The sequence below is a fragment of the Syngnathus floridae genome, chromosome 2, assembly GCF_059516105.1.
Source record: "Syngnathus floridae isolate MCC-2025c chromosome 2, RoL_Sflo_1.0, whole genome shotgun sequence".
NCBI classification, from domain to species: domain Eukaryota; kingdom Metazoa; phylum Chordata; class Actinopteri; order Syngnathiformes; family Syngnathidae; genus Syngnathus; species Syngnathus floridae.
This window is the reverse complement of record NC_142414.1, coordinates 26735673-26750195: the sequence shown is the minus strand read 5'-3', so window position 1 is coordinate 26750195 and position 14523 is coordinate 26735673. Positions and strand designations below refer to the sequence as shown.

At 42.8% G+C, this 14523-nt stretch overlaps 5 protein-coding genes across 8 annotated transcripts; 1 reads left to right on the top strand and 4 right to left on the bottom strand.

Annotated features, from left to right (window-relative positions):
* Positions 1 to 40: 40 nt before the first annotated feature.
* tmem82 (transmembrane protein 82) lies at positions 41 to 3186 on the bottom strand. Of its 2 annotated transcripts, XM_088369807.1 has the most exons (6): positions 1972 to 2370; positions 1838 to 1910; positions 1600 to 1765; positions 1082 to 1502; positions 611 to 801; positions 41 to 537 (listed from the first exon to the last, which is right to left on the bottom strand). In XM_088369807.1, the coding sequence occupies exons 1-6, from the start codon at positions 2060 to 2062 to the stop codon at positions 532 to 534; spliced, it is 948 nt and encodes a 315-aa protein (XP_088225933.1). In that variant the 5' UTR covers positions 2063 to 2370; the 3' UTR covers positions 41 to 531. The 2 variants fall into 2 exon arrangements, with proteins under 2 accessions (XP_088225933.1, XP_088225932.1); XM_088369806.1 differs by having other exon boundaries at positions 1600 to 1910; positions 1972 to 3186.
* Positions 2555 to 3780, top strand: smim1 (small integral membrane protein 1). Its single transcript, XM_088369810.1, has 2 exons — positions 2555 to 2984; positions 3114 to 3780. Exons 1-2 carry the CDS (start codon positions 2890 to 2892, stop codon positions 3244 to 3246), a joined length of 228 nt encoding a protein of 75 aa, XP_088225936.1. The 5' UTR covers positions 2555 to 2889; the 3' UTR covers positions 3247 to 3780.
* Positions 3328 to 5422, bottom strand: mad2l2 (mitotic arrest deficient 2 like 2). Of its 2 annotated transcripts, XM_088369809.1 has the most exons (9): positions 5161 to 5422; positions 4794 to 4912; positions 4650 to 4721; positions 4487 to 4587; positions 4315 to 4409; positions 4152 to 4225; positions 3973 to 4065; positions 3770 to 3852; positions 3328 to 3616 (listed from the first exon to the last, which is right to left on the bottom strand). In XM_088369809.1, the coding sequence occupies exons 1-8, from the start codon at positions 5198 to 5200 to the stop codon at positions 3814 to 3816; spliced, it is 633 nt and encodes a 210-aa protein (XP_088225935.1). In that variant the 5' UTR covers positions 5201 to 5422; the 3' UTR covers positions 3328 to 3616; positions 3770 to 3813. The 2 variants fall into 2 exon arrangements, with proteins under 2 accessions (XP_088225935.1, XP_088225934.1); XM_088369808.1 differs by having other exon boundaries at positions 3328 to 3852.
* Positions 5423 to 5687: 265 nt separating this feature from the next.
* On the bottom strand, positions 5688 to 12045 carry LOC148402923 (uncharacterized). 2 transcript variants are annotated; one of them, XM_088369720.1, is made up of 3 exons: positions 11797 to 12045; positions 11642 to 11705; positions 5688 to 11520 (listed from the first exon to the last, which is right to left on the bottom strand). In XM_088369720.1, the coding sequence occupies exon 3, from the start codon at positions 10844 to 10846 to the stop codon at positions 6590 to 6592; it is 4257 nt and encodes a 1418-aa protein (XP_088225846.1). In that variant the 5' UTR covers positions 10847 to 11520; positions 11642 to 11705; positions 11797 to 12045; the 3' UTR covers positions 5688 to 6589. The 2 variants fall into 2 exon arrangements, with proteins under 2 accessions (XP_088225846.1, XP_088225845.1); XM_088369719.1 differs by lacking the exon at positions 11642 to 11705.
* An 877-nt stretch (positions 12046 to 12922) lies between these two features.
* On the bottom strand, positions 12923 to 14490 carry LOC148402922 (uncharacterized). Its single transcript, XM_088360967.1, has 2 exons — positions 14155 to 14490; positions 12923 to 13729 (listed from the first exon to the last, which is right to left on the bottom strand). Exons 1-2 carry the CDS (start codon positions 14333 to 14335, stop codon positions 12987 to 12989), a joined length of 924 nt encoding a protein of 307 aa, XP_088217093.1. The 5' UTR covers positions 14336 to 14490; the 3' UTR covers positions 12923 to 12986.
* Between the last annotated feature and the right edge of the window lie 33 nt (positions 14491 to 14523).

Below are 14523 nucleotides of genomic sequence, written 5' to 3'. Positions count from 1 at the left end.
GACAAAATATTTTCAACAGGATGAGAAATTCACACACAAAACTATTTAAACATGATGTTGTATTTAGGTACAATTTACATCGTCATAGTTCTTGGTTAAAAAAAACATGCAGTATTACAAACACATTATTAAAGCTACCACTCAAAAATGTAGTTGTTTCTACTTTAATTAAGAAATGAGTGTCTTTTTAGCCATTTTAGTTTGTTGTAAACTAAGATGAGGCCCTCTGAGGGTAAATCGTCCTGTGATGCAATGTCTGGTTGAAGTTGAAAGAGAACAGCTTTGCCTTAGGTCTGACGGGTGGATGAAACGACCTAACAAGCCTGTCTGTCTCCTCAAATGGAATCACCAGCCGTCCTTGCAGTTAGTTACAAAAAATGAGTGAAATACCCATCATAAATCACCACGGGTCTGTGACTCTCTTGAACTGACTCTATTTGAGATAGACCCAACAGTACCTCTGTTGCATCCGAGTAGTGCATCCCATTTGGCCAGGGGAATACTTTTCAAAAATCCATTCATTTACGATGTTCATTCCTGGAAAAACATGATTTGAATATAGTGTTTCCCAATCTGTTAATATCCTTTGGACAGAGCTGAGATCACTGACCTGCGAAGAAGAGGTTGCATCCAGCAGATCTGTTGTGGGGATCAGACAGGCGGCCTCACCCAGGAAACACAGGAAAATGTGGAGTACATCGGCCCAGCGTCCAACAATCAGCATCAGGACCATCAACGCACCGAGGCGCACCACCACCGAGATCAGGAGCGCCTGGCTAGCCGGCAAATTACGCTGCTCGTCTGCTTAAGAAACATGTCATTTTGATCAGGCAAAGTAATGACTACCCGTGACCTTGCATGTGGAAAAGTTATTTTTTGGTTTGTGACAAAACAGTGTGAGTATGATAAGCGCCATGGAATGTTTCAAATTTAGATATACAGTATCCAAAATGACAGTTTAAATTCATGTGGAGATTTACGGAAACATTTTCCAAAACGGCGAATATAGATGGATCTAAAAGAAATTTAAGCAAAAATTCGTCCACGATCCTCCTGATTGCCGCTTAAGCTAATATCTCACCCTGCATGTAAACCACCAGCAGAGCGTAACAGATGGTCAGCGGTGTCCAAAACTTAAGTGCTTCTGTTGCAGACAAGAAGTGTTGGTTGATGATCACCAACGCTGCCACCACAGCCATGACAAAGGCAACCATGAGCGTCCCGCATAGCGCCGGGAGCAGCACAGGGCCGCGGCCGTACGTCAGCAGGCTGATGCAAATGCCGCAGTAGTGCTGCGAACTGTGCAGTTTGTACAGAGTCGCCACATGCCGCTGTAACGCCGCCGCCTTCCGGGCTAGCCAGCAACTGAGCGCCGCTGCCAGGAGCAAGCACAGCCAGCGTTGCAGAGCTCCTTCGTGGAGGAATTGTAGCGTGCAGCTGAGGGCACATCCCAGGGAGAATTGGCTTTGAACCATGAGGTGGTGGAGCGTTTTCAGAGAGTCCTGAATCACACAATTGTACACAAATCATAAAATACATTCCCTCTTGTGCTTAGCAACATCCCGAGGCAACAACAACTTGATGTCATTGGTTTCTTACAGGTCCTCTTGTCAGCCATCCAGAGGCAGCTCGAAGGCAAAATTCCAGCACCACCAAGGAGGCCACACGAGAACCAACAGCAGCCAACGTCCCGGCCACAAAGAGAAAATGAAGCCTCCCCGCTGCTCCACGTTTAACCCTCCTCTGACTCGATGCATCTTTGTTACTGCAGGTTGTGGAAGGACAAAATGAACCAGGAGTCCAACGTACGTAAAATTGCAAAATTAAATGTCCGTACCTTTCCTCCTCAACATACAAACGCACTCTGAGAAGGGAGATGAGGACAGATATCCCACATGCGCCAACAAGTCCTGGAGGTTACACGTCAAATCAGAGTTTCACAAACACATCAAAATGTGATTGGAGTCTCACCTTGCAGCAAATGACACAGCAGATTCACGTTCAGCGTCCACCAGCTTGTCAAGTAGGACGTCGGCAGCAGCGATGTGATGAACCAAATCATAGCACTTCAAGAAAATTCATCTCATTTCAATCGTCATACTTTGTGGTTATGTCGCATGGTTTTACAAAAAAAGCTGAAATGTCATTTGAGGTAGTTCAGGGTTAAGCTTTGCCCATCCTGAAGCTTGTTCCAAAGGTCGGCCACCTGACTCATCGCAGATAACGCCAGCGCGTACGGAAATATTTCAAATCATGGATAGTGATGTCACAAAGTTTCTGCGGGAATGAATGGGGAATTTACAAAACTATTGATATGTCATGTTTGTTGCTAAAATGTTTGTCTTTGTGTCAAAACGTCTATTTAAATATAGAATATAAAGAAGTAATTTTCTCAGTATTTCCAATGGAAAGTATCCAAAATGCTTTGGCTAAAGTTCCCATGCAAAGATTCTGGAAATCTTCCACACATATAGGTGGCGCTGTTTATGTTCGCCATTTTCTGCATCACGCTACCTACTCATTTTACAGACATAAAAATAATAATAATCAAAAAAAGGAGCAGCACAGGAGTGTCTTAATGTGAATCCAGCTGCTCACTTTCAAAGTCTAACCTTGAGTCAAAGTCCATTTATTGCACACGGTTGAAGAAAGGCTTTACCACCTCCAACTTGGACTTTGCCATAACAAGTTGTATAAACATAGATGGGAACAAATTCATTGATGACCAGCTGAGACAAGTGACAAGGTCCTGTTAAAAGAGACTTTCAAAATCCCAGAGGCAGGTTTCACACGTGCAAGATCGCGATGATGTTCTTGAATGTGGATATTTTCTATCACTGACTTCTTGCGCACAGGCATAACAGACTAACTGAGAGTGCGGACTTCCACATGGATGCCAACGATCCCGGCAGTGTGCAATACAATCGGTGGAATGAGGACAACATCAACATGAACGTGGCGGCGTCACAGCCTCCCATGACCAGGTGAGTACGTTTCAACCCTAACCTTTTTTGACATTGCCTCAAATGATTAAGTCTGTGTGTAGTTTAGCTTTTTCTATTATAAGAAAGGAAACGCTACAAGAAGTTTGAATTCGATGAAAATTCCATCAGGCTCTACAACAGAACATGCACTGGCAAGACTGGCATCGTGGTGAAAGCAGTCGGAGCACTGGTGGCATTTATGTTTGTCTTCATCATGGGATACTTGACAGGATACTCCGTCCATAAATGTGAAATCTTTTGAGACTTGTCTGTGATTTAGGGCTATATGAATAAAATTGACTTGACTTGATAAATGCTGATGGAGCCCAATAATACGAAAAAGTTGGAGAGATGTATATCTGTATTTTCCACAAAACAGTAACAATTGCAAAGCACAATAAATCTGACATGAACAAGGAAAGCTCTTGGTATTCCAACCGTCTAGACTCTAAGGGTTCATCTGTACAACTGTGCCAATCACATAGAAGAATCTAAAGTTTGCAATATAAAAAACAAGCATGTGACAATAATAGTCAAAACAATGGCACGGTAAACGTAACATGCTCAATTTACCAACTCACGGCTGACTTCATGATGTTACACCAATGGGATATGATCTACTTTCGTTTAACCTGTTTAAAATCAGAAATCATGGATCACAAATTGTAAACTTGTTACCATTCATACAACATCAACATCTTATACTTTGTGACATTTTTGTTTGGTAGTGTGCTGTGAGATTTTCATTTTATGTCAAATGAAAGCCTCGGCTGAATAAAGTTTACCGTAAAATGATTTTTTTTTTTTGCACGAGTGTCCTTGATTTCTGCTACATCTTCTGGGCTCGCTCCTCCACATACAGCTGCATCTGTTCCAAACAGACAAAAATGCAACGTGGTCAAGGACACGTGGTAGAAAACTACTCTCAAAACCTACATTAATAAAAATAAAAATAGCCATCTATTAAAAATATTGTACGGTGCTTCACCTTCACTATATCAGACGTCAAGGTCTTCAGTGGGATGAGTCTGGGCTCCTGCATGTGGACCTCCTGCTCATCAGCAACTATCCATGGGAAATCCTAAAACAAGCAACCAAGGGGCAAATTGACAAAACGTACACACACATCTTGATCTCCTGCAAGTGATGTACATCATTTGTTCTTACCTTGATGACTTGAACCTTCTCCATGTTGCGTGTGGCAGAATTTCTTGTATGAACTAATACTGTAAATGAACAATCTGAGACAAGGTAAAAACAAACGACATTATACACATTCTGAAAGGACATTCAAACTTGTCTGACCGATATGTTCTTCATCAGCTCTCACCTGGTGGATTATTGTTTAAAACAGCATCACACACGCTGATCTTCAGAATGAACGCCCTCAGTAGCTGCTCCACATGAGACAGTAATGTGTCTGAGCTAAATATAATAACATCAAGAGTTACTAATCTGATTAATTTATGATCAGTGTTTCAAAAAAACGAGGGTTTGCAAACCTGATAGAGAGAAGCGGTGGTTGGGATATCTCAAAGACAAATCTCTCAACTGGATGATGCTCCTTGTCCATAATGACGACAACCACCTTCTCAGCATCATTCTGCCAGGAAAATGGAGGTGAGTGGAAGATCACCATTGTATAGTTCCAGTTTCCAATCTGACCTTCTCAATAAGCGGTTTTATACAGTGAAGTGTATCTTGGATGTACTGGTTCAGCTCAGGATGACATGACATCTGCAAAAAGAACATTTAAAGATGAGTGGGGTGTAAATATGAACATTTTAGATGTGTAAATTTGGCTCATACCTGCACAGGGACATTGTACTTCTTTCGCTTCTGAAATATTCCTGATGGGTAAACTTCACGGACATACAGGATGAGATGAATGGCAACTTCCAAGAACTCACACAAAATGTCAGCAACCACTGGAGGAAACACACGAGTTTATTCTTCTAATCGTGTGGAAAGATCCAGATCCTCCCCCACAACAAACAACCTGATATCTTAACAATTGTGTCAAACGGAGTTGAACTTTCGAATTTTTGAAAATCAATGCTGTATTGATGACTGAATATCCGAGATGAGAAAGAAATGTCTGGGTTATCTCTTTACTAATTCCTTTTAACTTAAATGCATGGGTATTTAGTTTGATAAAAAAGAAAGTGCTCCATACCTTGTCCAAAATTGAGATCTTGCCGTGTTAGAGTTGTCATAATTCCAAACACTGAATGATGAAGAAACTGCTCGCTTCCACTTTGGAGCTTGCTTCTATTTGTTGTCACCGTCAGCCACAACTACATCCCAAATGTCGAATGCTGAGTAAACCAAATCTCAACTTTAAGACGATTTTTAGAGACAACTAAATGACAAAATACACGGGTCAAAAATGTTTTGCCCGCCAGTTGCGGCGCATACTAATGACGCAGCTATTACAAGCATGTCCATGAGTGATGACGTAGACGGACGCGAACCCTCCATCAATGGAATATTTTATTTTTTATTTTTTTCTCCAAATGTTGATCGTCAAACTGACAAATTCATTATGATCATCCTTGTATACACTTTTCATAATGGCTGATTTTGATTGGTAAATACAACAAGCAAACAGAAATGTACACCCTTAACTAGTAAAATACATAAAAAATAACCTACAAGACGACCATATCAAGTTTTATATGAGACACTTACAAAACAACCACATTTTTAAATTTCATTTATTTATTTTTTTCTTTGAAAATGGATCCCTCAGGTCACGGTGGAAATATACATTATCATAGATATAAGAAACAGTAATGCAAAAATATATGACGACAAATTAAAATACTAAAGCACCATAATAGTGCTGTTACTTATGCAGCATAAAATTTACAGGACGGTGACAGTCCTAGTTGAGGTAGATATGTGAAGGAAAAAAAAAGCATTTGGCAAAAATGACTTTCTCCGACTCACTGACACAGTGAGGTTAAATAAATTTGCGGCTGGGTTTGAACCCAAACACATACCCGACCCTTCTGATCGGTTTCGGTCTGTTAGCATTTATAGCTAGCTGCGTAGCTGTACTCCCTCCTACTGAACCATCTAAGATGGTGACTTTTGACAATTTCAATCACCAGTTTGGCTCAATTCATTACACACAATTGAAGGAACTGAATCTCCAAAGGAAGAATAATCATCCCTTATGGACAACTCCCATGTTGATTGACAATGTCACACCCCCATTTCTTATCCAGGCATAGACCAAGCTATAAGAATTGAGAACATGACTCTAATTGATGTGGCCTGAAGAAAATGGTGGCATGCTAATTTGGGCGGCGATCACAATCTCCCGCATTTTTAGCATTAGCGGATTTCTACAGCAATGCAGTGCGCTAGAGCGCCCCGTTGTTCACTTTCCCTCTACATACGCAGCAAGATCAGTGCCATCACAACATTTCTTGGGTTGACTCAAAGATGGTGAAAATGTAAACCAATATCCTTTGAGGGTTCCAGTTTTGTGATCCAGACAGAATCAATGACAAAGTTGTTCAGCCGGGCAAACTGAAGTTTGCCAGCAGGTAATCCTTGTGGCCCTTGACAGTTTTTGGTCTCAGAGAGTATTAACACTAGGTCCCTAAGTATGGATTCCAAGAGTCACATTTTAATGCCTTATGTCTGCATCGAATTAGAGAAGCATTATGCCCACAATTTGGACATAAAACCGTAGAGGACTCAAGAGAATCATGCGCAAATTTAATCGTTTTTGTTATTTCTTTTAAGTCCTTACTCCTACTGAGGGTAAAGTCTCGTATTCTGTTTGCCTCAGCTTCTGCTTTACATCTGAGCGGCATGAGTTCTCGGTCCACGATCATCCCTCCCTTTGGTCTGTAGGGTGTCCGACTGGCTGGAGGGATTGTGCTGATTTTGACCTCCACTTTCTTTTCAGGTGGCTTCTCCTTTTTGGGTTTTGCCTTTGGTCGTTGAGACACAATAGGTGGAAGCATTCGTTGTTTATGGTTTTGGAGGCCTTTCTTTTCCTCTTTTAACAAATCTTGCTTTGGTTTCGGTGGTTTCTCAGAAATCGGCGAGAGCTTGGGTTTTTTGATGTCATTCAAATTGGTCTGTACTGCTTTTGATTTGACTTTTACTGACTCACCGCCCGTACCCTTTATAGGTCCAAGCACCGGCTTTGACTTTGACAGTAGTGATTTTTTGCCGCCCTTTTTTTGTGAGATAGGTAAAAGTTTGCTTTTACTTTTCATTTCCTCCTTGGCTTTCCGTCCATTGTCTTCATCTGGTGGTGTCAATGGAAATGCTGCACATATGTCATCTATATCTGGCATTGAAGTTGATGTAGCAACATCTTTGAACGGTGGTGATGGTGGTATTACCTCTACCTCTGGTTCAGGCTCTGGTGAGGGCTCAGGCTCGGGTGAGGGCTCAGGCTCAGGCTCGGGTGAGGGCTCAGGCTCGGGTGAGGGCTCAGGCTCTGGTGAGGGCTCTGGTGAGGGCTCTGGTGAGGGCTCAGGCTCTGGTGAGGGCTCTGGTGAGGGCTCTGGTACAATCACTGGTTCAGGTTCTGGCTCAGGTTCGGGTGAGGGCTCAGGCTCGGGTGAGGGCTCAGGCTCTGGCTCTGGTGAGGGCTCAGGCTCTGGTGAGGGCTCTGGCTCAGGCTCTGGTGAGGGCTCTGGCTCAGGCTCTGGTGAGGGCTCTGGTTCAGGCTCTGGTGAGGGCTCTGGTTCAGGAACAATCACAACTTCTTCAGGTGGAGAAGGTACTGGCTCCTCATACTCATCATCAAGTAATGCATCAGACAAGTTTTCTGTATCATCATGTTCAGAACTGGGCTCGCTGATGTGTGGGCTTACTGGCTGCTCCTCTGGCTCTTCTTGAACTTCAGGAGATTCTGGCAACTCCTCTATAATAGGCACAGTCATTTCTATGGGTGGTGATGGCACCTCTTCGGGTATGACCTCCATGGGTACTTTAGGTGCCTGAATCTCTCGATGGGACATTGATCCTGATAAATCCCCTGTATTGGTCACACTGACTGATACAGTGGATGAACTTGACACGGTCGACATGGCATTATCTTGTATGCTTTCTGAATTGTCAATTTTGATGGTTAGGTCATACTCTACAAACTGTGTTGACATTTCCTCTGTATCATCCCTAGTGACTGATAAAATGAATGAACTTGACATTGTATACGCTGGAGACTCTACTACTGTTACCATTTCTTGGATGTCTTGCATTTTGTTCATCTTGATTGAAAGGTCATACTCTACCGAGGTACTTGAAGTTGGTTCAGGTAGCATTGGGTCAGTCATCTCTCTTTGCGGTTCATATCTGTCCTCTGCATTTGTTTGTTCCGATGGAGCATCCATATTGGAGATTTGTATGTCTTCATGTAACGGTCCGGATATTTCCTCTGTGTTGGATATGTGGATTTCTTGCAATTGCTGCAACATTCCGGATAATTCTTCTGTCTTGCTCACAACAAGCGATAAGGTGGAGGACCTTGTGACCGGAGACTCATCTCTTGCTGTTTCTTGTGTTTTATTCACCTTTATACTGATGTCAGATTCGACGTGAGTATTTGACACAGAACTGGATATATCTTGTGCATCTGATAAGCTCTCCGCATCAGATGCAAGGATGTCTTCATGTGCTTGTGACGTAACTCCAGATTGGTTGCGTGTATACAATAATGTGTTGTCTGTATTTGTTGTTGGAGCTAATATAGTTTCTGTATTAAATGACACACATTGGTCATTTGCAGATGACACCACTGACATTTTATTATCTATACTAGATATATGGATTTCTTCATGTGATTGCAACCCGTCGGTTTGGCTCACAATGACTGACACAGAAGACGAATCCTGTCTTCCTCCTTCTTGGGTTGTGTTGATTTTGATGACAATGTCCGACTCGACGTAACTCATTGGAACAGGGACGAGCATGTTCTCTCCACTTTGAACTGGTCCGGATCCATCTTCTGTTATTGGTACAGGTGATACGATCTCTCGATGTGGCGATGACAGTGCAGATTCTGTTATTTCCTCCGTTCTGTTCACAGTGACCGATATTGTGGATGAACCTGATGGAACGTACATAGGAGATTCCACTCCCGTTGTTTCTTGAAATTCTTGTCTTTTGTTGATCTTGATTGAGATGTCCGAATCCACACAGGTGGCTGGCACAGTGTCTTCTGTCAGAGATCTGGATGTATCTTCTGTATCAGATGCAAGTATCTCTCCTTGGGATTGCGACCTTGACACTGATTCTGACTCTGACAACGGCCCTTCTGTTTTGCTCACGAAAACTGATACCGATGTATTGGACATAGGAGGTTCCTCCCCTAGCATTTCTTCCATGTCTCGTCTTTTGTTGATTTTAATCGACAAATCATACTCGAAAACTTGGCCTGGCATTAGATCGAGTAGGTTTTCTGTCATTGGATCTTCTCTCGATATATCCTCTGTATTTCTTTCTGGTTGAGATCGGTCGTCACTGATCTCTTCACGTGGCAACTGTTCCGACCTGTCTTCAGGTTCAAATGCCTCTGCTCCGGATAAATCCTCTCTTTCAGACACATGGATCCCTTCATGTGTTTGTGGCAATGACATTGGTGTACATATGTCATCTTCTTGTGATTGTGATACGTCCTCGGTATCAGACACAGGGATGCCTTCGTAGGATTGGAGCGCTAACAGTTGTACCGCATCCTCTGTTTTGCTTTCAAGGTCCGGACTTGACACACTCGTTCTGTGCGTGTCATTTACCGTCTCCTCTACTTCTTTGATGGCGTCTAACTGATCATCAGCATCTTCTTGAACTGTCACTGATACAGATATATCCTCTGAATGTGGTAGGGGTTCACATAGATCCTCTGTTCCATGTACAGAAGTCTCCTCATGTGGTTCTGGCACTGATTCTGAAACGACTTCTGCATTGAAGACTACTTTAGGTGTTCCAGGTTCTTGAGGCACTGATCTAGATCTGACGTCTGTATCAGATAGAGCAATCTCTCCGTGTGATTGAGGCAATGATGCCGGCATTTCCCCCGTTATGCTTACAGTAACTGATACAGTGGAAGAACTCGATACAGCTGGTATAGGAGAGTCCTCTCTTGGTGTTTTGATGATCTCTTGTCTTTTGTTTATTTTAATTGAAAGAGTCAGGACCTCCTCGGCAATTTCATCCGATCCAGATATGACTGTATTTGCCATGAATTCAGTTTTGTACTCTCTGGATGGTTCTGACATTCTTCTGGGTATGTTCCCCGTATTTAGAACAGGTGTGTCCTTTATATCAAGCGAAATTCCTTCACGTGGGGTTGGCATTTGTCTAAATACTTCCTCTGAATCAGATACGGGGATCTCATCGTGTGATTGTGGCACGGAAACTGATTCAGTTATGTCTTCAGTTTCAGGTACAGAGATGTCTTGGTGTGAAGGTGGAATTGACAACGGTCTTGAAGGGATCTCTTCATGTTCAGATGTTGCTTTTTCTGAAATTTGTTCACACATGTTCTGCATATCAGATACAGGTGGACAAGGAACAGAAGCTGGTCTAGGTATGGGTTCTGGTTCCGATAGTTGGAATTCTTCATGTAGTTGCGGTAATGACGTTGCTCCTGATATTTCCATCTTTTTTCTCACCTTGACTGATATATTGGCTGGTTCTGACACACTGGATCTAGGAGATTCATCTATGACTCTTCTTTGATGCTTCCCGTCATATTCAGCAGCCACGTCGTCTGTACTTTGTAATTGTTCACCTCTGCCTACTGATTTACGAATCGTGATCTGCAACCCTGGTATTTCCGATAAATTTGATACTGAACCTGCTCGGTCATCTGTATTGAGCATTGACATTCTAGATGTGCTTTGCGCTTCAGATCCATGACTCTCGCAAGACGATTGTGGTCTTGAAATTTCCTCGGTTAGGTTCACAACGACCGATAGAGCAGATGAACTTGATACGGATGAGATGGGAGAGTCTGCAGTGGCTGGTTCTTGGGATTCTCTTCTTGTGATCCTGATGGTGATGTCAGACCCTCTATTGCTAATTGAAGATCTGCGTTCTATGACTGGACCCGATCCTGATGCGTCTTCTGTACTTGGTACTGGATAAGATAGGTCCTCTCGATCAGATGAAGGGGTCGGTGGTACACATGGTGAAGGTGCTGATCCAGACGTATCTTCTGGATGAAATGCGTGCACCTCGCCTAGCGGTAGACACAATGAAATTGGTTTCGTTGTATCCCCTGTTTTGCTCACAGTGACTGATACAGTGGCTCTTGAAATAGGCGACGCTGAAGATTCATTGTCTGCTGCTTCTCGTCTTTCATGAACCTGGCTTAAGTCATCTTCTGTGTCCTTTGCACTTTGCGCTGATGGTGATGGTGCAGATATAGCTTTGGCATCGGGCTCAACGAATGATGCAGTGGCAGAAATTGGTGGACCTTCGGCAGGGGGTGCGGCCAGATCCTGTACTGGCTCTTCTCGTGTCTCTTGCCTTTGGTTGAGCTTTCTTAGGAAGTCATACTCTGAAAGAGCCAACAAATAGTTACATTAGAATTGAACATATGCTGCAAAGGGACAATGTTTTCCCAATCACAGAACCATTTTTAAGTATTTCAGTCTTGCAAATCTCTATTCATCTCATACCTTTTGCCAACTAGCATGCATTTCTCCCTCTGCTGCAGCCCACACACCAAAATCCTACATCTGACTTTAAATTGCAGCAAGTATAAATTATTTCTACAAAAGTTTCTACAAATGGTGAATTTGATGTGGCTTGCAAAGAGACAAATGAGACTTACCCCATTGCTCTTGAAATCGAAAGGCAACCTCGTTATCGTTTAAGTCTTCTCCTCCGAAACTTGTCATGTGGGTTAAATGTGTTTCTAAACATCTTGGAATGTCATCAGGTTGGGTTAGTATTGTCGTCCTGGATGTACACTCGATCAGAGTTTTGACGCCAAACGATAACGGATTCTCGGAATCCATTTTGAAACGATTGCTTCTTTCTTGTGTTTGTGGCTCGGTTGAAGTTTCCAGAACTTGATCACTCTGACACTCCTCTTGTCACAAGAAACAAAGACTGTGTCAGGGATCAACAAATGCTTTTAAAGGCATTCCTCGATGGATGTAAGTAATTATGTCATGTTGTGTGACATCACCCAGCTATGAGATCACCTTGCATCACAGGGCTGTATGTTGTCATTGCATTACTTCGTCTTTTTCTTCAGCTTCATTTTGCTTTGTCAGGTAAACCCTGATGAAGCTTGTGTTTGCATGCTCTGTTAAAAATCGACACATTTGAAATGGCTAAGTGACAAAAGTCTTCTTTGACCAAACGACGGACATTAAAGCTCGCTAAGCATTGGCAAATCGTATCAACGCGTCGATGAGCCTAACGAGCTTTCCTGGGCTATAACGAGGTGGCTGGGCCGTTGCGGTCCTCTGATTTAAAAAATAATGACAACTTTTTCCTCTGTATATTTTTATTGGCAAATTCAACTTATGCCTTTCACTCAGTCCCAATAAATATACACTTCAGTTTTATCATCTTGAATTTAGATGAGCATTTTGAGATTTTATCTTTAACAAAAACAAAGAAAAAAATATATACAATATGTACAAACTTTTGTATTATTATTTTTTTTTAAGATTTGATACTGTCCATAGGGTGTAGATAAGCACAAAGCTTGAGGGAACTCCAGTCTTACATATCTGTGCCAATTATAAAATATTCAGTGATATTGATATTCTAGCTACATACCAAAATACGTGAGCTACAATTGTTTTTTTTTTAGAACTAAGAACTGGAAAAATATCCCAGCCTTGCTCACACCTGCTACAATCTCACTGAAAAAAATCCCATTCAGTGTTTCGAGTTGCATTTTCTATGCAGCATGCTTCCTCTTTTCGATCAATTGTAGACCATTTGTTCTCACACTCACTTTATTTCGAAAGATGATCGATTTGAAATGAAATCAAATTCTACACATCATAGTCGCGGACTATACCTTAGTTCTGGATCAAAAAGCATCCCTCCTTTGGGTCTATACGGGATCCGTATCTCAGATCCAGGGCCTAGCTCAGGTTTTTTAACACCCCGGTACTTATGGACTGCTGGCCCTGCACCGGTTCTGACGGCCTCCGATTTCTTCTCCGGCTCATACTGATTCGTGGATTTATGATACATACAGTCTTCCAACGTGCAGGTGAAATTGTCAGTGTTTGTTCTGGGCGTCTTTCTGGGTTTCGGCTTTTTTTGCGGAGAGCCTTTCTGATGGGTGTTGGGCGGGCCAGCCGCTTGAGGCTGTTTGATGAGCTGCTGCCCGACGATCTGCTGCCCCATGACCTGCTGCGTGACGACCTGCTGTCCTTTCCTCTCCTCCTTGACGACGGAGTCACTGCACACCGCTCTTGGTTTTGTCCCTTGGGAAGAAGGTTTATGCTGCCCCTGTAGGGTGGTGGGTGCTGAAGACCTTTTCGGCACTTTGGTTTCCTTTTGACTGGGGGTCCTGGCTGTAAAAGCCTGTTGTGACTTTTTTCTCTGCGATGCTCCACCCATGTCCACAGCGCCAGATATTGGGATCTCTTCATACGGCAATGACACCGGTACTGAGAGTTTCTCAGCCCCAAATAGAGTTAATGATCTGGAAATGGACAGAGACGATGAAGACAATCTGACTCCCAACTCGGCGATTTCTCTTTGTCTGCTGATGGTCATCAAAAAGTCGCTCTCTGCAAAGACAACGAAGAATCATACATGGATTATGGATATCTGCGGTATCCAGCAGAAATAGAACAACTGTCAAAGATCCAAGTCAAACTTTTTCATACAATCACTCATAAAGAGTCATCGCTGGCATTTTGTGCATCAAAATAAATCTTCAGTGTTTGGACCCCATATGTCATATGCTGAGGGTCAACCTAAAAACGGAATCTGGCTTAGTTCATCGGCCATCACAGGTGTCAGACTCCAGTCCACACCTGTTTCAAACAATCAGGATCGTTATCAGGCTCCTGCCGAGCTTGATTGTTTGAATCAAGTGTGTCGGAGGACCGAAGTTTAACACTTGTGATCTACGTAGTACATTTCCATATTTACTGATTCTTTTGTTTGTCAGTTTCTTGGCAAAAAAAAAATTAAGACCAGTCAAACTTACCCCATTGCTCTTGATATCGAAAGGCAAGCTCTTTAATATCCTTTTGGTCAGGGCCTGCAAATTCTATCATTTGCATGAGATGGGCTTCTAAAAATTTGTTAATATCACCCGGCTGTGACAGCAGCACGGCACGTGAGATGCACTCAAGCTGACTACTAACGCCATACGGTAACGAATCCATTTAGACGACGACGACAAGGCGCCGATCACGCCGACCGAATACACTCAGAGGCACCGATGGCCGTGCACCTCGACAGGGATCCACACTGGCTTTCACACGCATTTGTCATGGATGAAAAGGCTCGTGTCATTAGAGCAAATGAAGCGCCTATGTGACGTCACCTGGTTCAAGGAGGTTGTGTGACATCA